General features: G+C 40.3%; 1 protein-coding gene across 3 annotated transcripts in view; it reads left to right on the top strand.

Moving 5' to 3' along the window:
* LOC146000035 (phosphonopyruvate decarboxylase-like) overlaps positions 1-7,130 on the top strand; it is a 70,996-nt gene extending 63,866 nt beyond the window's left edge. For all 3 annotated transcript variants that reach the window (XM_083137351.1, XM_083137352.1, XM_083137349.1), the window contains exon 9: positions 6,655-7,130. In XM_083137351.1, the coding sequence (XP_082993477.1) occupies positions 6,655-6,834 (180 nt within the window). In that variant the 3' untranslated portion in view covers positions 6,835-7,130. The remainder of the gene's footprint in view (positions 1-6,654) is intronic.
* Positions 7,131-25,971: the final 18,841 nt, after the last annotated feature.

Genomic DNA, 25,971 nt, shown 5'->3' with positions numbered 1-25,971 from the left:
TCGTTTTTTCGATCAGCCTTTGTAAAAAGAACTTCATTGTCGGGCATTCCTTAGGATTTTTGTTGCAGTTTCTTTTTCTTTTAGTGCAGGGTATACATATCCTTTGCTGTCCCTCCCTCCTGCATTGTTCCCCCTCGTGTCCCACCTCACCACACCTGTCGCAGCACCTCTCCCCCCCTGCAATGCCTTGCAACATGTCCATAGTCCCTGCACGTTGCGCAGGTTGGGACTACAAGGTAGTCCTTAATGGATTTTGTCTAAGGTAAGTATTAATTTTCTGATTTTGGGGTCCAGACTCTTTTACATGAATCTCTAGATGAGCAAATATCTGACTCAATAACCCCCATTCCTTTTTCCGATTGTCATTGTGGATAATGGGTGGAATACTCAGAAAGTGACACTGTTTCTTCTGCAGGACTTGATGCAGGTTGTTAAATTTTGTCCACTGGGTACTTGGTGAGTAGCGTGCAACAATAAGCATGAGTTGTATATGTGTAGGGTTTGAACACACATTCATGGGTTGTGGAGATACTGCTGTGATCACTATTAAATTTCCAGCCAACGTACTACTGTCACTTCTTAATTGTATGTCAACGACCTGAACACCTAACGCAATTCCTCGCAACGTTCATGGCTGTCATTTTACTCTTTTGTTGATGAGAGATTCAATATACCCAGGGGTAGCATTGGCAGTTGCCCTCCAACTTTTTTGCCACTCTTGCTCCTGCACTATGTCCTCTTAATACTAGGGCTTGTCAACCAAGAGAAAGTAAACTGTCCTTCTCCCCTCTAGTTCTGGCACCCAATCACCGCAACTGCCCAAAATATTAATAACCTTTTGATGGTTTTGCTTTTCATACTGTATGACTTGTGGTGTTTTCGACCTGATTCAATCCAGGTTAAGAATATACTTTTCAGCACAATATGTAAAGTTCCCCATGCATATGTCACCATGTCATGAAGGCACATTTAGGGGATATAAGGGTAGAGTCCCACACATTCTCGTTCTCAGTCATTTTGGAGGTGATGTGGTCAGCACTATGCTCGAGCTACCTTTACCCCCCAGGGTTACCCCCAGGTACCTATTGATTTGAGGCTGGGCGTGCCTCGGAGCCACTTTTTATGCAGGGGACTGACTGACTTACTTCTTCTTCCCCTTCGTGCTGTTCGGCGTCGGGGTCCTTCAGCCATCTGCTAAAACTCTTTCTATCTTGTGCCATTCTCTTAACTTCCATTAGCGCCTTTCCTCTTTTAGTAACCATCTCCGACAGGTATTGCTTCCATTCTATCCGAGGTCTTCCTCTTCCTCTCCCTCCTTCCGGTCTCGCCTCCATTACTTGTTTTGGTTTTCTTTCTTCTCCCATTCTCATGACATGGCCATACCAGCCCAGTGTTCTTCTCTCTATTATCTCTTCAATTCATTCTACTTGTAGCTGTTCCCTGATTTTTGTGTTCCTGATTCTATCTCGTCTGGTTTTGACTACGACTCTTCTGAGGTATTTCATCTCTGTTGCTCTTAATCTACTTTTATGCTTATTTTGGAGCGTTAAGCTTTCTATTCCATAGAGCATTGTTGGTATAATTATGGTTTTGTAAATCCTTAATTTAGTATTTTCTTGTACCTCCTTTTCCCCCTACTATTGTATTACTTATTTGGTAATATATTTTTTTTGTTTTTTGAACCCTGCTATTTATTTCTTCTTCTACTTTTCCATCGGCTGTTATTATTGCTCCCAAATATTCATATCTATTCATTTGTTCTAGCTGTTCTCCTTGCCATTTTATTTCCAATCTCTCTTCATTTCCATGCTTTGATATATGCATTACTTTACTCTTCTTTGGGTTCACTTTCATTTCTCTATCTTGTATTGAGCTAGCCCATTCTATTACTGTATTTTGTAGTTCCTGTTTTGTTGATGTTATTAATGCTATGTCATCAGCATACAGAAGTGATTGTACATAAACTGGTTTCAGTTTTCTATTTCCAACCTTACATTTTCGTGTTCTTCAGGGGACAAGACCGGAAAAATTCCGACGTTAGATCACCCATCCCAGGAACTGAACCAGAGTCTCCCATGTGGCAGTCAGATGCCCTATCGACTAGACCAGGATGGCACAATATGTCTTCTCTATTTTTACTTCTATTTTGGTTATTTTACATCACTTTTCTACCTCTTGGGTTAATCGCAATGGAAAACGAACTGACAAAATGGTGGGACAAACACAAATTCTCACACTTTGAAGTAAACCATTACGCTATTATCAGCGAGGATCATCAGGGTACCAATTAATCATTGCCAATCCTGATTTACGTATTGATTGTGATAGAGAAATGGGATACTGTAGAAAAGTGTGACAAATTTCATCAGAACGTACTTTTGAATTCTCTGATAGTTGAGGAAGTTGGGGAGGGGGGGGGTCCAAACAAAGTGTCTCAAATAATAATTAAACAAAAATAATTATTTCATTTGATTAATTAAAATAGTATTACTTAAAATATTCAAATTAATTAATATTATATTTTTATTACATGAATAGGTAAAAGGATGGTATAAGAATAGATAACAGCACGTATTTACCTAGGAATTATCTGGCTTACGTGTAGTTAAGGTCGGCAAAATTTGTACAAAAAAAAACTACCCTGGCAAGGAAATTAATGTCAAATAGACAAAGAACTGAATATTTACTAAGTATAAAATAAAAGTTTTTCTTGTATGTACGCATTGCTTGCATTGTAGAATTATTTTCCTGTAGTTTACGGTTATTACAAGCACAAGAAAACAGTTTTTCGTTGTGACGTTTCAGGAGAACACACGCTCCCTGTTATAACAACCATTGTTATAACTGTATCTTTAGTCAAAATGAAAATAAATGTCTGATGAAGGAAGCGTGTGTTCTCCTGAAAGGTCACAATGAAAAACTGTTTTCTTATGCTTGTAATAACCGTAAACTACAGGAAAATAAGTATAAAATAAAGGTTGTTAGATCCAGTTGACGAAAAGTAAAGCTCCTGGTAATATTTTATGAATGTTACATTGTAGTCACAGTACTAACCAGTGTGCAATCAGCACAGGAACAGTTATTTTGACAGAATCCTGTTTCCCTACTGGCTGCTTTGTGGAGGGGGATTTTTAACATTGTCCGATCTTGCCTAAATACTAGGCCTAATTGGTTGTTCGACGGCAAGTTCCTTCATAGGGAAACGCGGCAACAGAGGGTCACTGCTATAAAGGCGGTCTCAGTGTCGGTTCCTGGCCCAGCTGCACTATAGTAATAAATCTTTCATAAATATACTTTGCGACTGTCATTCAAAGTAGTATGATTACTAGGGCTAGGATTTTTATTACCTAAAAAATCACCAAAATATGCAAAATAAGATATGCTCTTATGACCTTATGCTGAAATATTTTCATATACATAATATTTTTAGGCCGCGTCCGAATCGGCAGCAGATGTCACCTAGAGCACTGTTCCATCCGGGGACTCAGCCAACCTCCGTTGTCCGAATTCGCGGCAGACATGGAGTCGGAGGGGAGAGCAGAGAGGCGCGATAGAAGCACGCTTGAACTCGCTGTGACCCTGCGCTTGGCAGCCATATTCTAACTTTCACTTTGTACAGACAACATTTACTGATTAGACGATGTAAAACTCAGTTATACTTTAACATTTTAACGATAATACTGAATGTAGAAAAATTGTAAATGATGAAATAGCATTTTACATTTTTAATATGAGTAGTAAATAGGTGGAATTCATTGTCATGTTTGTTTGGTGTCTGCCTTCTGCTTCCGTGCGGTGCGCCTGCACCACAGAGCGTGGTGGGTGAAGTTCGGGCTGACACCTGGCGGGAAAAGTGACAACTGTACTACAAGGGGACATGTAGATTCGGACGACTTGGACGTGACTTCGACGGCACACGAGAGCAACGGGAGAGAACGGTATGGTCCACTTGCCAATCCGGACACGGCCTTAGTTCACTTTATGCGCCCTGATGTTGAAATGCACAATGAATACTTTCTGTAAATTTTCAATTAAAAATGAAAAAGATGTTGCTGCAGTTAAAAAAAAAAAAAACCTCGAGTAAACATGGGAGTAAGAAGGAATCCACTTGAAAAATTACTGTATATTTCTTGAAAAAGCGAAAATATGAAGAATATGACCGAAAATCCTTCAAAATATGCTTTATCGCGTAGAAATGCCCAAATATGCCAAAATATGCCCTTAAAAAGCACCTTAATTCAATTAGTTTCTTCACAATATGAATTTCTATATATTTATGGAACACATCACCCTTGATAAAGAACAGTATATTTTCATTATTTAATTTTAGTTATTTTATTATTTTCATTATTTAATTTTTGTAATTAGTAAGTCCTTGTGACCCCCCTGGACCCCCTAAATACGTTTTTGCTTCCCAAGTAGTTGTCACTTTCAGCTTTATTTGTGTTATTATAAAAGATTAAGGTGTGTATCCTGTCCTATACACAAACGATCAGAAAGCTTCTTATTTATTGTTAATAGTACAAATAAAGTTCAGTTAATTGGTATTTGAACAGAATAGCAAAGTAAGTAAAAAATGCATTAAAATTAGTGTAAAATACAGGAACCAGTTTATATTTTCATATTCTACCTTTTTTGCCAAATAATAAGTGGTTTCCCAGTTTGCAAAATTCCAAAAAATATAATTTTATGTGACTTTTTAATCCAGAGTCACTTGTATTTATAATTTAATTCAAAAAGTTACAATCTAAACGGAATTCCTTTCTTGCCTTGATTGCACATAACCACTAGTTTCTTTTTAAGTTTCGCTTTTCAAATGTAGCCGTCTGTCAGAAAGAATGCTTTATCATAACAGAAAATGATCTCTCTACCTTGACAGAAGTAATTTGGATTATATATGAAACAGGCTATTGTAGCTGGATTCATATTGTCAACAAAAACTTTTCCATCCTTAAGATAAGAATATCACATATTTTTTTCAATTTTTCCAATTTCACATTTGCACTTTTCTGCAACAGATAACTTTTCCCTCCTGGCACTTCAATCAGCTGTTGCACCGATTCCTCGAAGCCTTTCAGGGATCCTACAAGAGTTTCATCTCTTTGTTTACAGCTTTTTAATTGTCTCTGACAGCACCATAATGTGCTAATAAATAACATTTTGAAAGAAAAATAAGTTATAAAATTAAAAAAAAAATAATCTAAAATTTCATTGAAAATGGCAGAAAAGGCATTAAAATTCAAAATAGGCAATAGGGTACAAAATAGTCGAAATTAAAAAGTTTCTAAAAGATTAGCAACAACATAAAAAAAAATTCCTGTGTAAAGGTAGAGCGAGAAGTAAGGAGGGAAGCCCCTACTGAAGGCAGTCAGTCAGTCATTCAGTCAGTCAGTGCTTCACCTGCGGCAGCGGAATGTTTGCCAGCAAAGAAGAGCAATGTAGTGTTATTCGTTTCTTAGGCAGAAGGAGTTGGAGTTCGCGAAGTGCTGCTGAGAACGAAGGCAGTCTATGGAGAACATGTTCTGTCATTGACCTATGTGCAGGACTGGCACAAGCATTTCTGCGAGGGATGGGAATCTGTGAAGGATGATGAGCTACCTGGTCAAGCTCACGTCGTCATCACGGACGCTCTAGTGATACAAGTCAACCGGATAATCTGCACAAACAGACAAGTCAGCATCAGGGACATCAGCATGGATGTGGGAGTGAGTTTCGGTTTTGTACGTACGCAGACATACTGCGGTACAGGAAAGTGAGTGCACATGGGTGCCACACCATCTCACAGATGATCAGAAGAGCCTCCGTATGGGATTGTCTATGCAGAATCTTCTGAGATATCATGGCGAGGACAATTTCCGGAACAGGTTGTGGCAGGTGATGAATCTTGATGCCACCACTTCCAACCAAAGCAAACGACAAAGCCAACAGTGGAGACATCTGAGCTCTCCACCGCCGAAGAAGTCCAAGATGGTGCAGTGTAGTGGCAAAGTGATACTGACATGTTTTTTCGATCATTAAGGACCCCTTCTCCTCGAGTTCCTGGACCATGGTCAAACAATCAGCGCTACTTGTTACTGGAGTACCCCCCACCATTTGCATGCAGCAATCAAGACCAAACAGCCCAGCCTGTTGTCCTCTGGAGTGGTTTTGCGGCATGACAACACGCAGCCACATATGTCAGCTGTTACAAAGATCATGTTTGCAACGTTTGAGTGGACAGTATTGGAACACCCACCATATATCCCTGATCTTTCGCCATGTGACTTCCATGTCTTTGGTCCATTGAAAAAGGCATTGAAGGATCGTTGCTTACACTCAGACAATGAAGTCATGGACAATGTTCGCAAGTGGTTCCATTCTCAGCCAAAGGAGTTCTACAAGCAGGGTAGTCACCGCTTGGTGAAACAGTGGGACAAGTGCTTGTTGATTTCATTCTGTGGCCCCTGTTACATTTTCATTTGATCCACCCTCATATATCAATAAAAAAATTACCAATAAATGCAGCAGGAGAAAAATGTTTTTTGCCAAACTTCCTGGCTCTAATGATGATGATAATAATAATAATGACAAATTGGAATAAAAGTTGTTTGTTTATATTAGTTTATAATTGTTATCTTATAATAAAAATCACAAGCATGATACTTCTCTTTCCAGGCAAGAGTGGCGATGACAGAGGCTGAGGTGTTGGAGCAAATAGCATGGCTACGGGAGGCCACAGGCCCTGCCCTTTTGGAAGTCAAAGTTGCTCCTGGTAGCAGGGACAACCTAGGACGGCCTACTCGAACACCCATTCAGAACAAAGCAGATTTCATGCACTTTTTGGCCATTGGCTAAGGATGTGGCAGTGCCTGTTTTCATCAATATCAGTTGTACTATTCTGGATATTTATGAAAAGTTACTTTTACATGTTCAGGTGCAGCTAGTTTCAAACATTCTGAAGTGATATGTCGTTAAAGCTACTCTACATCTCGGAATTTTGAGGCAAAAAATGCTAAAATATAAAGTTTTTTTGTAAATTTCTAATTTCCCAACACAGTATTAACCATTTGTGCCATTGTAAAGATTGTGCATTTCTTGTATGAAAGTTTTTAACTAATAGAACATGTAATAAAAATTGTAAGTTGATTTAATTAGTTACTTATTTGTAGTGTTAGGTGAAGGAGAATGTGATGATGAAGGACCAATGAAAGTAAATGGAAAATGAAGTGAAAGAACAGCCTGAAGTTCACCTAGGGTGAGCAAATAAAATTATGACAAATTTGAGTCAGAATGACTGGCCATGGGATCTGAACGTGCAACATCCAAAACAATGAATACTGTAATCTCATATCAACTTCTGAAATGAATTTGCAAAATAGGTTTTATCAGTATGCAAGTGTTGATTTGGATTTTATTCAGTGTGTATGGAATAAAGGAACAACTTACAATTAGAGTTTCACTTTTTATAACATTATTAATTTAATAGGGTGCCAATAATTTCACTGGGCTTTGCAGTGATATTTTTCAATTACTTTTCTCTTTTGCCTGAGCACCTAGGGTGACTTCCTGCTTGGGACAGGAAAGAAAGTGGTTCGTTTTTTCATCCTGACTATATCTGTGACCTTGTGAAAAGTAGGAATGAATGAAAAGATGCCAAATGTGTTTTTTTTGGCAAAATGCTGACAGGGTGCACTGGGAATTTGCCTAATGTTCCCCGAGTCAGTCCAGCAACTACTTTTTCCAAAGTTAAAAGGTAGTACCACCACAGTATGACCATATGTTCCTGGGAACATGATGTTCGTAGCACACGCCACCAGGTTGCAGTTTGATGTACGGTATCACACAGAGGTGTAATTCATTGTTCAGTCAACTGATGTGCAGAATAGACATCACCTGGCATTAACAGTGTTATTTTATCAAAATAACCTTTCTTCAGAGGGCAAGAGAATGCCACAGGTAGCTGGCGTAAGTTGTGAGGAATAATGCCCTACCATAGTGTGTGCATCTTTTGTTCCTGTAATGCTAATGTATTCTTTCTAATAATCACATGTAGCATGATACTGTTGCTTACGGATGTTAGCTCGCTTCTCCATCCTACATCTAATACACGTAATCTGCTTAGTTCATACATTCCAAAGTGTCATACACTATGCTCTTCAAGTTGTATATTTCGATTTTCCATGCCAGTCCTGAAAGAAAATAGTTGCCATGACTTGCCAGAACCCTTGTGTATACCATTTATTAAATTGAATACAGGCACAGCAATTTTAAAATTCAAAAATTTATTAACCTGACCCAACCTGTGGCGTGCCTACCTACTGACTGTCACCTTCAATTCCACCAGAGGTGGGTGGGTAATCATCCAAACAGTTAGAGGATGACGTGTGGTCAGCATGACAAACCCTCAGTCATTGTTGTAGTTTTTGTATGACCAGGTTATGCTACTCATACATAGCTCCTCAAATTCCTCACTACAGCAGGTGGCCACCGGTTCCGTACACAGGCCGAAATCTCAGGAGAAAAGTTGTTACGCTTCCCCAAAGTGACTCAAACCTGCAAGCATTCCGTAGCCCAAAGCTTGCACCTTAGACTGCACGGCCACAATGTGGGACTTATTAACCTGATGTTTCTATAAATAACATGTACTTGAGTGGACAATTATCCCACTGTTTAGTAGAATTCTTAAACCTAATGCCCTGTCACCTAGGAAGGCTCCATGACTGGAGATCAAGCACATCTAAGTGACAACTTCCAAGGAGTGGCAAAGCATGGTGTCACGAGAAGATTGAATTATTGTGTTTTAAGTCCACTTTATGCACAGAAAGGCTAATCGGGACTGGACCTACAGTTTAAAGTGGGATCTGAACCACTATGTGCCTCCACCAGGTATCAAACCTGGGACTCCTAGATTACAAGGCGAGGATGCTACCACTGCGCCATTGGGGAGGCCCTGGTGTCACAGGAAGAGTAGCTACAGGTGTGTGAAAATAAAAATGACTGTGGCATAGCGACCACTCCCATAAGACTAGCTAACTATTTTATGTATGTCCACACTTCTCATCATCACGGGCCATTTTACTTGCAGGGTGAATTGGCAACAAGAAGCTGCACCATGCCACTGAAAAATGCACAAGGTATTCTAAAAATAGTTGCATTTACTTTCTAATTTAGATGTGACAATTAGGCAAATCTACATGCATGTGTTTTTAAGCACATTTTCAAATGCTTTTGTGTATGCATAGATTGATATATGTGATGCTATTACCTTTCTGATACAGGTGTTAGAAAAATGAAATGGTCGTCTGATGAAAAATGAAGGGATCCCGCACGTCTTCAAAAGTCATTTGGTCACACTCAACAGCTTACCGTAGTACAGATATTCTTATCACGGGCAAAGATGACAAAGATCTTGCCAAAAACTCGCTAGCTTAAGATGCATTCCCTGCTGATTTTCACAGTGTTAAATTATACACAAAAGAATATTATATTTGTGATAATGGGCCACTTATGTACATGGCGTATCAATAAATATTGGGTTGTCTGGAAAGTTAGGAGTGTTTTCGACAAGGGCATATTTATGCATACTTAAGTCTTGCAAGGGAGGGTCAGATGAGAAAGTTGCATCCTTAAGTAGGATATCCCTAGGGTTACCAGACATCCGGTTTTTCCCAGACATGTCCTACATTTCAGCCTTATGTCCAGCGTCCGGGAGGAAGTTGAAAAATATCATAAATGTCGTACATTCTGAGGATCACATAATATTAATTAGGAAAATACATAACAAAAAAAAAATCATTCAAGTTACAAGTCTATGAACTGAGCTCCCAAACACAATAGTGAAATTTATTTTGATTCAGCCATTGCCCAAAAAGAAAAGAAAAGTTTGTCCTGTTAGAAAACAAATGGGAAAACAGAAGCAATTGCTGAACAAATTTTGGGAACACTTTCTGATTATGTTACTGTTCAATGCCTGAGTGGAATTTCATGCCTTGGGGTTTATACTGATGAACAATGGTGTAGCAATGGTTGGGCAAAGTAGGCGACCACCCGGGACCTTGCATCTAAAGGCATCCCATGAGGTTGATACGAAAAATTGCAACGTCCCACCACACTCTAAACACTTCAATTAGGAGGACGGCAAAAGTCTACCCATAAATGCTAACTTCTTACCAGTCGTTGAACACATATTCTAGATATCTCAGGGCTTGCTGGGTAAAACGTGAACAACAGTGAAGCTCAAAATGAAAAACATGAATATCCTTTTTGAGTGTGAGCAATGGTCATTTATATTTTACCGCAAAAAGTGAATACAAGGTATTTACAGAAATGTTGTGTTAAATGATAATCAGTTCTACCCCCGGGTAAAGCATTGACCCGTTAACAAACTTATTACATGACAAAATAATTTACCTTATATTTACTCTGGTGGTTGCATACAATTTTATCCCTGATAGATTAGAGTTAATTACCGTACCAGTTGGATCCAAATAGCCAGAGTTTATTTCAGTTAGGGACCTCCTGTTTTCATGCCACGTGACAATTTTATTCAACTTAGGCACCAATAATAATAATAATAATACAAACCTTAGCCCACATGGGAACAACACACTACTCTACTTTATCCCACTTGATACAAATACGCGAGTTCCGTAATGTACTAATAATTATCCGGGGCCATGTGACTAATTAACAAAAACCAATTAACAGTAAAAAGGGTCCCACGTGATTACATAAAAGAAAACCCCACGTGACCGAAAGAAACGCCCTCTATCAAAATTGCCAACTGGGGGGGATAGAAATAGAAGTTAGAGAAACAGGATGCACAGGGTCCGCGGGTACCTCCTTTTGGGCGTGAGCCAGGTGACAAGCGTCGGTACCTCCCAACGAATCAGGACAGACGGTGTGCGAGAACCTGGTCGGGGACTCGTCCGAGGTTTGATCCTGGAACCAGGATCTACGGGGAGAACCGGTCGGGGGCTGTCCAGGGTTTGCACCTAGGAACCGGTTCGTGAGGGACACATCCATTTCAGTTCCTTGGTCGGGGACTTTCCCGGGGTTTGCACCTGGGAACCAAGGTACTATTGAAGAAGGGATCCGGTCGGGGACTTGTCCGAGGTTTGAACCTGGAACCGGATCAGTAAGGGGGAAACATCAGTTAGGGAAGATCTGGCCGGGGACTTATCCTAGACCGAAGTCTTGGGGACCAGATCTTCCAATCCTTCCGCAGTTGGCATCTGGCAGTCAACTGAGCTCTCGGCCCGTCTGCGCTGCTTTTATAACGTTTGGGAGTGGCGCATGGGCGGCGAAAATCCTAACTATGAGTACGCGTTGCCAACTCACTTTAATCAGAGATACAAACCGTACGTTCAAAATTCTCTCAATCCTACTCGGTAAAAATCCCTAAACATAAAAATAACTAAAATCACATTGCATTTTACCGATTCTATACAGAAGAAAATAGACAATTCTTTATCAGTTCCAAACCAACAACAATGGAAAGAGCACATTCTTTGACCGAAAGAGAGATAACATAAATCAATAGCGTCCTTCTTACAAAACTAACATGTGAGCCATCGACAGTGTGCCGGCAGAATGTTTTTAAATATATATACATCATTATACTAAACCATGCCACACTTTACCATACCACCATGTAACGGTGGGCACGTTACATACCCCCCTCTGTTTAGGGAAATCTTTTGATGGTATACATTTTCATAAGTTAGGCAGAAAAAGATTTGAGCAGCAAACTTCAAATTGAAACCTTTTACCTTTCCATTTTCTTCACATAAGGAGCACAGAATATAAATCACATGTGAACCAGTATGCATACCACCCTACATTAATCCTTTTTTATTACATTAGCAAACCAGCTATTTGGATCTGCAATACCCTTCATATCTCCAGAGGAAGCTTTCCTAGCTTCGAGAGCTCCGCCGCTCTCCAGCACGCCCTTTCATTGGCCTATGTGCTTCATCAAAAGAGACTTTTTTTTTTTTAGTACCCACAGATACAAAAAATCATGGTTCACTTCTGCCTTTATTAGAATCAACACAAAAATGGCATACAAAATAATATCACAGGTAAAATTCACATCTGCACCTCGCAGGTGTTTACTATAACAACTTCTGTTGTGGGGCAACTTCAATTTGTGTTTTCCCAAAATCTTTCGCACATCGCGAAATTTGACTGGTTTCCCTCCGAAAATTTCAATCAATGTCTTTTCTACATTTCCAGTAGACAGTCGGCTGGACTTCACTGGAGGGGCATTAGTTGGCATCACTTTGGTGAAGGTAGTTACGGCAATTTCTTCGCTACACGATGGCGCAACCAATTCAGTCTCTAAGTGGTCACTCTGGGAATTTTGCACTTCCGATGGCACAACCAAATCAGACTCTAAGTAGTCACTCTGGGAATTTTGCACTTCCGATGGCACAACCAAATCAGTCTCTAAGTAGTCACTCTGGGAATTTTGCACTTCAATATTATCCCAGGCATGATATGAATTTTCAATAGTGGCTATGTCCCTTTTTAATTGTCGGTTCTGTGCTTCCAGCCTTCTAACTTTGGCGAGGAGTTCAAAGCGTTCACGGTCCCTCTGATCATCGTCTTTAGTCTGTTTTGGGGTGGGCTTCGGCTTAACGAAATTTTGCTTAGGCTGACCTTCCTTCTCTGATTCTTCAGTATGTTGGGGTCGAGTAGCTGTAGCAGTCTTATTCTGTAACACGGGGGAAGTCGGAAGTGAACTTGCCCTTCTTTTGCGTGCCGGGTCTGCAGACGTTATACTTGCAGGCAGGATATTACTGCAAATATGGGGGCCAGTGGAAGTAGTCACCTTTGGGATTATCCTTTCCGGTTGCAAGAGGCCAGCGTCCAGAGCAGGCCTGGATGGAGAGTATGGCGTTTCACTGCATCCTTTCTTCTTTCCTTCTGGATTAACACTGGGAGGCGGGATCAACTTAGCCGTTTTGCCCTGGGTGCTCCTTCTTATAGCAGGCAGCAGCTTCCTAGAGTCGTTTTCACGTTCAGAAGACACAATGGGCTCTTATGGGCAATGCTTTTCTTATGGGAAATACGAGCGCGCTGTTGTCAAATTTCTGGATTTACAAATTTAGCTTAAGTAAAATCGGTACCTGCAGTTTTGCAGGAAATTTTGTAGAGAATACGATAGTGAACACAAAAAACTGGTAACTTGCTTACATAATTTTAGATAAATTAAAAACGCAAATTTTCTGTGAAAACACAATTTTTACATTGTTTTCATTCCTAACGTTGAAACATGCCGTAAAATTGAAGCTTTCATTATGAAAAAAATTGGCACTGTTTTTTAATTGTCATAGGTGACGGTGGTACTCAGAATTTATCAATACTTTAAAGCATATTTGCATTAAAAATTATTCAAATAAAGTATGTGGAGATTTTTTATATTCGTGCAGTAGAAAATGTCGTCGCTGGCCACTTTTTTGTTCTGTAATTCCAAGTAAAAACTTCAGCGACAAAATTGTGAAGAAAATAATGAAATTATTTTTTATAACCACTCAAAGGTTCCCAGAAATATTACTTCCATGCATTTGGAGTTTCTTTTTAACCCGAACCGCGTGCAAAGTAAAGGGACGTTGTCTGACCATCTTGAGCCGACTCACCGCAGCATTCCGGCTACTCACCACCAAGTTTTCCAGTTATTATTTTATTTCCATTCAGTAAAAATATGAACTTCATGCAGTTTGTTATAATAGAATTGAAATTACTTAAATTTAATAATTGACAATTATTTCCAATGCTGCTGTTGTGAGCAACATTAGTGCTGTCACGTTGTCTTCGTTTACATTACTGTCGACATTAATGCTGAAATGAAGATCACCTTTCAGTTTCCAAGGTACACATAAATTCATAAACACCATATTAACCTTTGAAAGGCTTTTCAACACGTGACAAAATATGGGGCTTCAAGATAGAAATATGACATGCCTTGCTTGAGTCATTCACGTCTTATCAGTTCACGTGGGCCATAACTCATTTGTTTGTTTGGGTTGCAACTTGAATTTCACACATGTGTCAGGTTCCCCTTACTTGAGTGAGTAGTGATCGCAATGGATCATAGTAAAAAGGGTAACTGTAACGTTCACAGTATAATATTAATATTAATAATTACATATAATTATCATTATATATACAAAATATGTAACACCTTGATTGTGAAGGAAGGTCATCATTTCCCGGCGACATGAGCTAGCGCTGTATTGGCAACACTGTGCGGTTTCTCCATAAGCGCCGTTGTCTCTTCTGAACGTGAAAACGACTCTAGCTCGCTGCACCCTTCTGGAAAGGAGAGTGATCTCTGCCTGTTGCTACCTCCGCCTGTTTGTTCGACTGAGGAGCAGACGACACGAGGGTATTGGCAACAGTGTGCGAGCGTTGTCTGCTGTTAGCCCGCGAAACGCTCTTTCTAAGGCCTCCTGCAGTATAGTTTCTAATTTATTTAACAGCCGGCTTGAAAAGAAATTGTGAAACTTTGTCACACTGTCAGGGTTTTTTCAAAACGTGCTAATCAAAACATGTAATTAAATCAAATTTTGTGAGTAACACGAAGCTGTAGCCGACTTCCGTGGCTAGCATACAGCATTGCAAAGCCATGGATCCTGGGTTCGAATCCCGGCCTGGACATGGGTGTTCTTTGTGAGTGCCCTTCCATCATTTATTTATCACTTATCCTCATCGTCGTGATTACCGAAAAGGAGCAGAATGCGACGGTAAATAACAAATATCAAGCACCTGTTTGTACTTTTTCAGTTACCGATATTTTCTTTCCTCATTGAAAATTGCATTATTTATTGCTCTATGGAATACAGAATGATTTCTTTCTACGGTTGGTAATTTTCCTTCTTGTGTTAACTTCATTGCTTCTGGCAACTCTTCATTGTTTACCGTTCTCCGGAGAGAGGGACAGTTTCGCCTAGGGGGTTGGTTTCGGACGACAAACCCTCCCGTCCTCCCAGCCACAGGTCCCGCGCGTTTTTCGGCCAGTTCCCTCGCCTCTTACCCCTCGCAGCCGCGCCTGAGAATGCTCTACGTCTCGTAAGGTGGGTGGACGGCGCCCCGCCAGATTTCTCTCGAAGTTCGTATTCCCCCGCACGGTGGCGTGCAAACTTCGCAATTGTCGCGGAAGAATGAATACAGAACCGACTAACCAACGATCTATAAGCAATGGAATATTTGCAATTCAGACAATGTAAAAGCTAATATATAAATGTTAATGTAATGTTTGTTCACTTGTGATTACACACGGCAGTGCGGCGTCCGTATCGTCCTTATGAGCGGCCGCCCCTGTCCCTAGGGATGCCAGGGGCGTGAAGGAAAGGAAAGACGGGGAGGGGCGAAGGAAAGGAAGAGGGGGAGAGGGCGAAGGAAAGAAAGATTGATTTATTTCTCTTTCTTCCACATTCCCCCTCCCCAGGGTGGCCGGGGGTTGAAAGGTGATACTTCTCTCTCTCTTATTTCGTTCCATCTCTCTTTTATCTCTCTCTTTCTTTCTTACCTTTCTCTCTACTATCTCTCTCTCTCTTATATTTTTTCTTTTTCCCTTTCCTCTCTTGGAAAGACTTAAATGCTGCTCCCCCTTTCCACCTTGTGGATGCACATGCTGCCTCCCCGCTTACTTCTTGTTGTTTAAGGCATATACAGTGGCAGCAATTAGGGATGCAGTTATCCCCCCCCCCCCAGGTTTGGCACCCAATCGCCGATGCTGGACATATATATAACATGGAAGTAAGTCAAAATTAGACAGTATGACATGAATTTCTCTATAAATAACGTAGGAGATGAAACTGGAGATAATCTAATTGTTTCTTGGAGGTGGTGACTTTACGTAACGCAAGACAAGATATTCGGAGCATGAACTGTTGGAACATTTTTATTTGTTTTAGACACTTTTTTTTAACCCTAAACGATCAGGCTACATAAAGTCATGAAGATCACGATTTCCTGGCGAAGAGTGATGAACAGGTTGCTTCGGGATATCGACCAGGTGACTCACTCAGTCAGAGATTCTGTTCAATGATGCCGTCTTCAATCGCAAAAACCACCTTGATTTTTCATGTTTCACCGGAAAATCACTTACGTTTTCTTATCAATACTAATATAGAAAAAATAGCCGCGTTGTCTATTCGGTAGGGCGTCTGACTGCTACGCGGGTGATCTAAGGTCGGAATTTATCCGGCCTCGTCCACGCATAAAGCGGCTCTGGGGCGCACACAGCCTCAAATCAACGAGCACCTTGGGGGAAGGCGGCTGGAGCGTGGTGCTGATCACATCACCTGCAATATGGCGGAGATCGGGAATATATGGAGCCATACCCCTACATCTCCTAAATGTGTCTTCATGGCACGGGGAACTTTACCTTACCTATTTCAGCGCTTCGGAGGGGCGGCGTCCTCTGTGTGTAGCGCTAAAACTGTACTTCTGATTACATAAGAGTGGCGGCTATTTGTTTTGAAAAGAGTTGGATTTGTATAGACAAGAATAAATTGAAGTTACTGCTGCATAACATAATAAGTATATCGGAAAATCACGTGGCAATTTAATCCATAGATATATTTTGATATCATAGGTGACCATTAAATTTTGACCCCAAGGAGATCAAGTTACTCACCTCTCCCTTTCCTGAAAGATAGGTTAGGCATAATTATAATAAAAATTATATCTAATTATTTTATAAGTAATTGTTATTGTTAACGTATTATTTATTAAAGTATGGATCACATAAATGATACATCATAAGCAATAAGTGAAATACGATTTGTATGGCTTACGTGGTGTTTCTGCTTCCTTCTGATCAACCTTTGACGTTGAAGTTGAGGAATGTCAGAAGTATTCATCAATCGTTCAGAAAACTTCCCACATATATCTGACACACGACGAGAGATTTGTGTTTTCAGTTTGTTCAAGACGCATGAATTTAAATTTTTGTTGCACGTCCGTATTGAAACTACATGTATGCTTCTTGCGCATGCTTATACAATGTTCTACAAATAAAGAAACACACACACACACACACACACCCAAAATTACAACCTAAACTGCTATATGCTCGAATGTTCTCGACGATAATGGAACATTTTGATTGTTACGAACATGGGCGTCCGGAAGGGGGCGAGGGGGGGCCGTGGCCCGCCTGGAAAATGAAAGTCAACAAAAAATTATATATTTGTCACATATAATTTCATTTCAGCCACAATTATATGTCTTAATTATTGCATGAGTATGATAAATTCAAATTTAAGCAATGTTTTTTGAGGGAACAACACTATTATTGGGGAAAATTCACCTTGTTTACCCCCCTGGAAAAAAATACCTTCCTTGCCCCTCCCTGGAAAAAATCCTGCGGACGTCCATGGTTATGAAGTACTTGAAACGCAGACCAAATTGCATCAACATTCTTTTTTTTTTAGCATGAAAGGTCTAAAATTTATACTTGGCTTTCAAGTTAACTCCTAGACTTTTATAAAATGGGACGAATAGTGGTTTTAAACAGGGGTGCCCAACCCCCCCATGCCCATGACGCGCTCCTCTCTAAAAGGTAGAACATCCCCCCTCCCCGTTTATGCCAAGTTAATTACTCAAATTATTTTTGTCGGGCAAAATTTGCAGAAAAATATACCAGAGGTGCAACCACGAATTTTTGTCTGGGGGGGGGGGGAATACCAGGATAAACGTAGCCTACCAATAATGATAATAATATCATTATTAGTATTACTAGTGGTAGTAGTTATTGTCCTCAAAAATTACACAAAAAGAGGTAGAAGTCAGTGCTAAAGCATTTGTTTGGAACAAACATTTGAAATATCTTTTCAATACCGTCAATTTCACATTAGCTAATAATGAAAACCAAGCACACAAACTGTATTTTTGAATGGCGGAAAATGAATGATAAATGTATTCCGAAGATACATGTGTAACTTTCATGTACAACATATGTTTTACACATATGCAACATGGAGCGACATAAAATAAGAAAATACTACATATGCAAGAAGCTAACATTAAATTGTGTACGTATTCAAAGCTTATTCAATACAAATATACATAATACAACACATATTATTTAAATCCATTACATTACAGAAAACAAGGAGATTGCGAGCGAAGAGAGCAAGAAAATTTTTAGGTCCAATTTTTCCAATTGAAAACAATATTGATTTAATAGGGGGCAAATAATTTCACTGGACGCCATGGCATTCTCTCTTTTACAACTTTTATCTTTAGATCATTCGGCGCCCATGGCCGACTCCCGCCGCCCCTAGCTACAGCTCTGAAATTGGCGAAAACGAGAAATGCAGATAATGCGAGCGAAGCAAGGAAGCATAAAATTTGAAATCGAAGGGGGTAATTGCTCCTCTGTGACCCCCCTGCAGGTGACCTTGGCCGTCAATGTTTGTCCCCCTTGCCCTCCTAGAATTGACTTCCGTCAAAGTTTGGGGGGCAATGACCCCTCTTCCCCCTGTGGTTACGTCACTGTATATTACAGCATATTTAAGCAATATATGTTTACCTTAGACACTTTAGGCTCACTGCCATTGTTAGTCAACCTTATTCCGCACAGTTTGTCTGCTCGACTAACCTTGTATTAATGCGAATACCACGCCCTCCCCCTTCCTCCATCCAAACCGATTCTAAAGGCATAAGAGGTGGTGTTTCATTTCAACCCTATCGCCGCGATCACCCACAGGTAGGTAGAAAAACTATACATAATAACCAAAACTAAAAATTAATAACAAGTCAATCAAACGATACGATCCCCCCCCCCCCATTTTTGTGTAAAGATATATAGAATTGGTAAAAAAAATTCCTATGACGCAGGCGCGTCATGAAACCCCCCATGTGGGCACCCCTGGTTTTAAATAATATCGACTGGACGACCGGGACACGCCTCTGAAACGGGACTGTCCCGGTCAAAACGGGTCGTATGGTCACTCTATTACATTGTTTCTTAACCTATGGAGCGCGACCCACTGCTGGGTCCCGTGGGGTCGTTTGGTGGATCGCGAAGTCGGACTCGAAAATGTATTTACTGCTTAAAAAGCTATTACATTTAAATTACAAAGATATATCGTTTTAACAATTTAAAATTCAATCCGTATTATTGTAAAAGAGGGCTTCTTAAAGTACTCGGTGTTAGCCAAAATATGATTATAAACTGGGTGCACACCGCTACAAGTATTTCTGCCGACGCCCATGCTTATGGGTTCCATGAAGTGTAATATGCTTCAAGGTGGGACCCAGACTGAAAAATGTTGAGAACCACTGCCCTATTATACAGGGTGTCCAAGAAATAGGTGGCATAACTCCAGGAGCATGTTCCTTACATGTAAACAATGAAAAAAGTATATATTAACATAGGTCCGGAAATGTTTGGTTTTCGAGCTATAGGCTGTCACAACACGTGCTCACTGGAATTTGTCTATCTTCCACATTTGGTCTATGGTACTTAGTTCTTCACAGCACCCCCGGCCTCAATACAGGCCGCACATCGACGTCGAATGGCCACTTGAATACGCTCCCAAATGCCTGGCGTGCTCCGTATTATCTCATAACCTGCTACAATGCGACTTCGGAGAGTATTCATATCTGCCAGTGCAGATGAGCAGTACACAAGTAAAAATCCAAGGGGTTTAAATCGGATGAGCGGGGAGGCCAAGCAATTGGTCCACCTCTACCGATCCACCGAGCAGTGTACCTTCGATTCAGGTACCTGCGGGCAACAAGACTAAAGTGTGTGGGAGCACCATCATGCATGTAGTGCGTTTGTTGACGTGACGTATGTTCAGTGGAACATCTTCCAAGATAGCGGGCAGGTTGCTTGCCAGAAATCGTCTGTACACCGGTCCCGTAAGTCTATGGGCAAGTAGTGGGATCCATGAGTATTACCGTGCAAATTGTCCATCACCATGTTCGCAGGGCCTCCCCGATAGCGCAATGGTAGCGTCGTCGCCTTGTAATCAAGGGGTCCCGGGTTCGATACCCGGTGGAGGCACATGGCACAGTGGTTCGGATCCCACTTTAAACCGTAGGTCCAGTCCCAATTAGCCTTACTGTGCATAAAGTGGACTTAAAACACCAATTCAAACCAAATCCATCACCATGTTCGTGCACTTTATTTGACCTGAATAAGAGCTTCATGAATTAAAAGATAACTCGAAACAAGCTGTTGATAACTTCTGCACCAGCATATATAAAAATCCATCGCTTTAAAACACATAGGATGTAAGAGAAAAATTAACGAAAATAGTCATGGACAATTTGCATGGTAATACTCATGAATCCCACTGTACATGGGGTCCGAATAACATGTCACCAAAAATGCAGGCCAGATGTTTAGGGAGAACCGCACTTGGTGATGTGATGGAATACGTGCATGTGGATTTTCCTCAGCCCATACATGCTGATTGTGGAAGTTCACGATTCCATCTTGTGTGAACTGTGCTTCATCTGTGAAGATCACTAAAGCGGGAAGTTAGAAGTTGTAGCACATTGCTGCAAAAACCATTGGCAGAACACGACACGCGCAGGGTAATCTGCTGGTGATAATGTCTGTACACGTTGCAGATGGTAGTGATACAACTGTTGTTCTCGCAATACTCTCCAGATAGTGGAACGAGGAATATCCACTTGCATTGCTAACCTTCGTATGCTGATTTCAGGACTTCAAGTCACAATATCCAGAATATCCTCTTCTTGCACAGGAGTCCTAGATCGAGGTTGTCCTCTTTCAACAACACGAGGTGCAAAATTGCCAAATTCACACAGGCGGCGGTGGATACTCACAAATGTTTTTCTATCTGGGCATCTTCGGTGTGGGTACCTTTCGTGGTACAAAGGACGGGCCTCTACAGCATTGCCATCTGCCAAACCATACATGAAGTGCATATCTGCTCGTTCCTGATTGGTGTACATGGTCTTAACAAGGCCCACTCAGCATGTACCACTCAACAAATAGCTGGTTGTGTTACAGGAAACCACCTGTGTAAGATAGACAAATTCCATTGAGCACATGTTATGACAGCCTATAACTCGGAAACCAAAGTGGGAGGGGGAGATGGCAGGGTGGATAGTACATGGACGTTTAAAATGTACAAGGATATAATACTATTGATAATAACTATGATAAATTGGTTCCTTTTTTTAGTTTACAGTAGTTATTATTGTACAACAATGGTAACCATTATTATTATCATCATCACCATTGTCTCTGTTATTCACGTTTTCGAGTTTTATCAATGGCCTGTCCCCCCCCCCCCCCAACAAAAATTTCTAGCAACGACCATGCCTCTTGTATGTCTAAATAAGTCGCATAACAAAGTGATTTGGTTTACGTAACCTTTTTATGTAACATGCAGGCCAAAGTCTCTTGATTGATTTGTCTTATTTTACTTCGCTTTTCTGCCACTTTTGGCTAATCGCGAAGATGAGGATGATCAGTGACGACGCCAGAGGGGGCAGGGGGCGGGCGCCCCCCCAAACTGAAGTTAATGAAATATCGAATAATAAGAGTTCATTTCTAAGAGTATGACGATTTTCACTATTTCTAAGTGGAGTATTCTGCATCATATCACTTTTCCTGCTTATAATACCAACTTGACTAACAAATTTTAATTTGCTTTAGTATATGTGTGTGTGTGTTTGTTTGTTTGTGACTTTCGTTCAAGATTCGAGCGCCGACCTGACCGTAGGCCATTTCTCATTCATTTGTGTCCTGTAATCGTCCCGTTTAAGCTAAGTTTTAACCAGTTTTAAGAACTGGAAAAAAGCATTGAATGTAGATGGGTTTGAAACATCACGAACATTCTGAGAACAACAAAACATCATCTGTAGTACGGGAAAATTATTCTAATCGTGGGTCTTTAGTGACAACGCTATTTAGTAAAATACATTCAAAGGTGATTCAAGATTTAGTTGGTTGGTTGATTTGGCGTTTTTAGTCCACTTTATGCACATTAAGGCTAATCGGGACTGGACCTATAGTGTAAGTGCCTCCACCGGGACAAAAAGTTATCCAAGAAAGCCGACACTACATGTCAGTTGTTGTGGATGCATCGCGGTTTCTTACTATTCACGGACTTGATTTTCGAGATGTTGAGTCTGAGGCAAACCTTACCAAAGGGAATTTCTTCGATACTCTTGAAGTTAATTTCAAAATGAGGAGATATTATTCGGAAATGTATTGAACTTGAACCTTAAAATTCAAATTACACTCAAAATTATATTCAAAACAAATTACTCTGCGTAATGTCCACACTTATTGTCAGCAAAATAAGCCAGGAAGTGGAAGACGCGAAAATATTCGCACCGAAGTCAGATGAAACAAAATACATTGCGAGATAGGGACAAGGAAGATATTTGTATCGCGTACAGGTAAAAAAACGCTTTTTAGGATTTGCCACTCTTCAATCATTAGAAGCAGGTTCGCTTTTTCTCGTACATATTAAAATCGAAGAACTTCTTCCCAAGAACTCCATAGGTGTATGTAATTGTGTAGCACAAATATACGTTGGGAGTGGTAGAGCGAGAGGTGCACCAGGGTCAGAATATTTCTTCAATTATTTAACCTTTTTCAGATTTTTATTCCTGTGATAACATTTCCCTGAAAGATGAAACGCAGATTTTGCCCAAAACTCTTCAGCGCTACGAAGATTGAACGAAAGTACTCCACTTTCTTCGAAATCCTAGGAAAGTATAAATTGGCATTTCACAAGGCTCACACTCTAGTTGTATTCTATCCAATGCAGCATGTGATAGAAACTTTTCGTGTTTGAAACCTTCGAAATGCTTCCCTTCCGCCCCACCAGTCACTGGTGATGATATGATGAAAGTGATAAAAGGCACACTCGCAAAGAAACTCAACGGTTATACCGAAATTCGAACCCAGGCCCTTTGAAGTCGTAGCGTGCTGTGTTAATCACTCTGCCACGGAGGTCGGTAAAAGTCTCTTGTCTCGATTGTACAGTCCTGCTTTGTTCTTATCTAACCTTCTTAAAAAGCGGTCTTCGCATCATCCCCAGAAAAAAAAACACACACGGTTCGCTTTTTGCAACACGAATCCTCTGGCAGAGTTTCACGAAAGTTTAGATCATATCTATAGGGAGAAAAGGTCAGAGAGAGGCTTAACCAAGCAGGTAAATATAGTTCCGTCTCTGCCAGAGTTTACGGCTCTGGATACATTCAGTGCCTCCTCATCACTATTTTTACGTTTGGAAAGGATTTGGCGCGTGCACGGCTGATGGAAGTGACGGAACGGAACACTCTTCCAGTCAGTCGATCACGGGTTGTTTTCCCGCCTTGAAGACGAGGAAAGGCAATCAGCTGTCTGCTGATGGATTGAAGAGTTAAGAATAACAAACGGTTCAGAAATAAAAGTTACGGTGGCCCACTGACCGAGTTGTCTGGGCAAGCTTCGATCGTTCGTTCTCTACTCTTTTTCGCCCCCATGGAAAATTGGCATCGTTTATTTGTTCGTAATTTTATTTTACGTAGCTTTTCTTCCGTTTTGGATAATCGGGACGATGATGTAATTGATAAAGTGACACAAAGGACACACCGATACTAGGATTGAATCCGGGAACTTCGGTGACGAGATCGAAAGTCAAGTATGATTCCCGGTATGAAGGACAGCTTTTAAAAAATGCAAGGGTACAAGCAAATGTTTTCTCTATTTCAACCATGCGCGTGCACTCCGGTACAGCAATGCCAGCAGTGGTGGCACACAGTATAACTGTTACAAATTAATTCTTTAACTTTTGGTTTCTGAAATTCGAATAAATGAAAAACTGCGCCAGGACATTCATATTTCCCCTTAGAGACGTTAAAGAAACAGTATCAGGTAGAGTGTTAATTTCTATCAGTATAACGTACCATGTAGAAGCAATGAATTCTTGGTTTTCTTAATTTTTCGGGATCTGCTTCCCCAACGGAAAATGTCACCGCACGCCACTGATTTCAACTTTACGTACATATTACCACCTCTCACAACCCACACAAATATATTAACAATGTAAAGGGTCTGCGTGATTCCAATGTATTAAAAAATTCTAATTCAATTAAATGGTATTATTCTATATTAAAAGTATTTAATTTCAGATACGGAGATTACTGATTACATTTGCCATTTCACATACTCAGACTCGAAATATATCTATAAACATAAGTCACAAATGTTACAGATTACACTAATTACGAAAAACTGTTAATGTGTAAGAATTTTAAACTCAAATTTAAGTAAACAATTTCAAGAAATCTTACCTTGGAAGCAAACAGATTGAGAGAATTCTGTTTTATTTTCCACGCAGCTTTCTTTTCCTTCCTCGATAAAAATAAAAGCTAAACTGGAAAAAACTTGACTAAGGGCATTTTTAATTATGTACATACAAATTGAATGGGATTAATAAGAGTTGCAATTTTTCACATCTACGGAGAAAAATTCACGCAGAATTGAAGCATAATTCCCTGAGCCAATAATTTATCCAGAAATCCCGATGGGTAGCCACCCTGATCAAATACTTTCGAAAAGATCTTGTTTCAATGATTTGCAAACTTTTTTTTTTTTTGTTTCCGGGTTAATAACTTTAACATCACTTCTAAATCGGGTACGGACACTGGCGTCGTAGGGCGCTCTGATACAAGCACTCCACCACGGCCGACATGATTTTATATATATATATATATATACACCAAAAGTCCCGGAACGGTTACATATCGTGAGAAATACACATCGAATCGGAAAACGAAAAAATACGGAATCTGCAATCTCTTTCACTCTAGCTCAATTACTGTACGGACGCGATAAGAAGCGGCGTGCAATCAGAACGCAGAACGGCAGAGCGTGACCAAATTCTGTCTCCTCGTTGGCTGTCATGTGGCTGGGGGATTTCTACGTTGCCACGTTCGCACAAACACACGGACAGGCTAGTCAGCTGTTGGCAAGCTCGGGCATTCTGGCAAGCATGAAATATTTTATCTTCCTGCTCTACACAGCAACCGAAAACCTTCACTGAAAGAACCTTTGTTGTGTTTTTATTATGGTACATTGCAATCATCAGCTACCGGCACCTTTTTACTTATGTTGTATCGTATCACAATTACCAACAAAAGAAAATGCGTCTTCTGTTATGAACAACACTGTGGCAAATCGTTCTCCTTTGATTTCATGCCGCCTCTTTTTGCCTTCTTTGTCACGCCGCGATTGTTGAAGCTTCAGAACGTACAAATGAAATGCATTTCTTGAAAATTAGGGCAAATTACGTATAAACAAATTACGTACAACTTCGTTTCGTTAACACGTTTTTAAATTATATTTTGAGGAACCTAGAAAAATTCACCTCTAAAACAGAATTTTACAGAACTGAGTTACTGTATTACGGAGAAGAATTTATCAAGAACAAATCAAATGTGTGTGAATTGATTGATTGAGTTGGTGTTTTAAAGTCCACTTTATGCACACTACAGCTAATCTGGAATGGACCTACAGTTGGAAGTTGGATCCGAACCACTATGTGCTCGACAGGGTATCAAACCCAGGACTACTTGATTACAAGGCGACAACACTTACCCTACCACTGTGCCATCGGGGAGGCACATGTGGGTGTGTGAAGTGAGATAATTTGGGAGCTCTATGAGAATACAGGCTCTGGCAATACAGAGTTCAATAAATTACAACGAAACGCTTGGCAATTGCTCGATTTCCTTAACATTAATGATACATTTGGTACATGTGTAATTAATGCTTCGAGCTACCTGTATGTAAAAACATAAAAAATGAATGAAAGAACAGAAATAGTAGTTAAAGAATCAGTTGTTTTTGCTTACCGGCTACCATTGCAGTGGCGCTATCCCAAGATCATCTTCATTGTTGGTTGGTAAAGGAACATCTTCATCTGAGCTACTACTGTCACTGCTGTCTTCCCGCCCAAGTGAAATTACAAAATCCTCCATTTGCTGCTCTTC

The sequence above is a fragment of the Lepisma saccharinum genome, chromosome 16 (genome assembly GCF_977018435.1).
Source record: "Lepisma saccharinum chromosome 16, izLepSacc3.1, whole genome shotgun sequence".
Taxonomy (NCBI): Eukaryota; Metazoa; Arthropoda; class Insecta; order Zygentoma; family Lepismatidae; genus Lepisma; species Lepisma saccharinum.
Note: the sequence above shows the minus strand (reverse complement) of the source record. Positions and strands in the feature narration are given on the sequence as shown.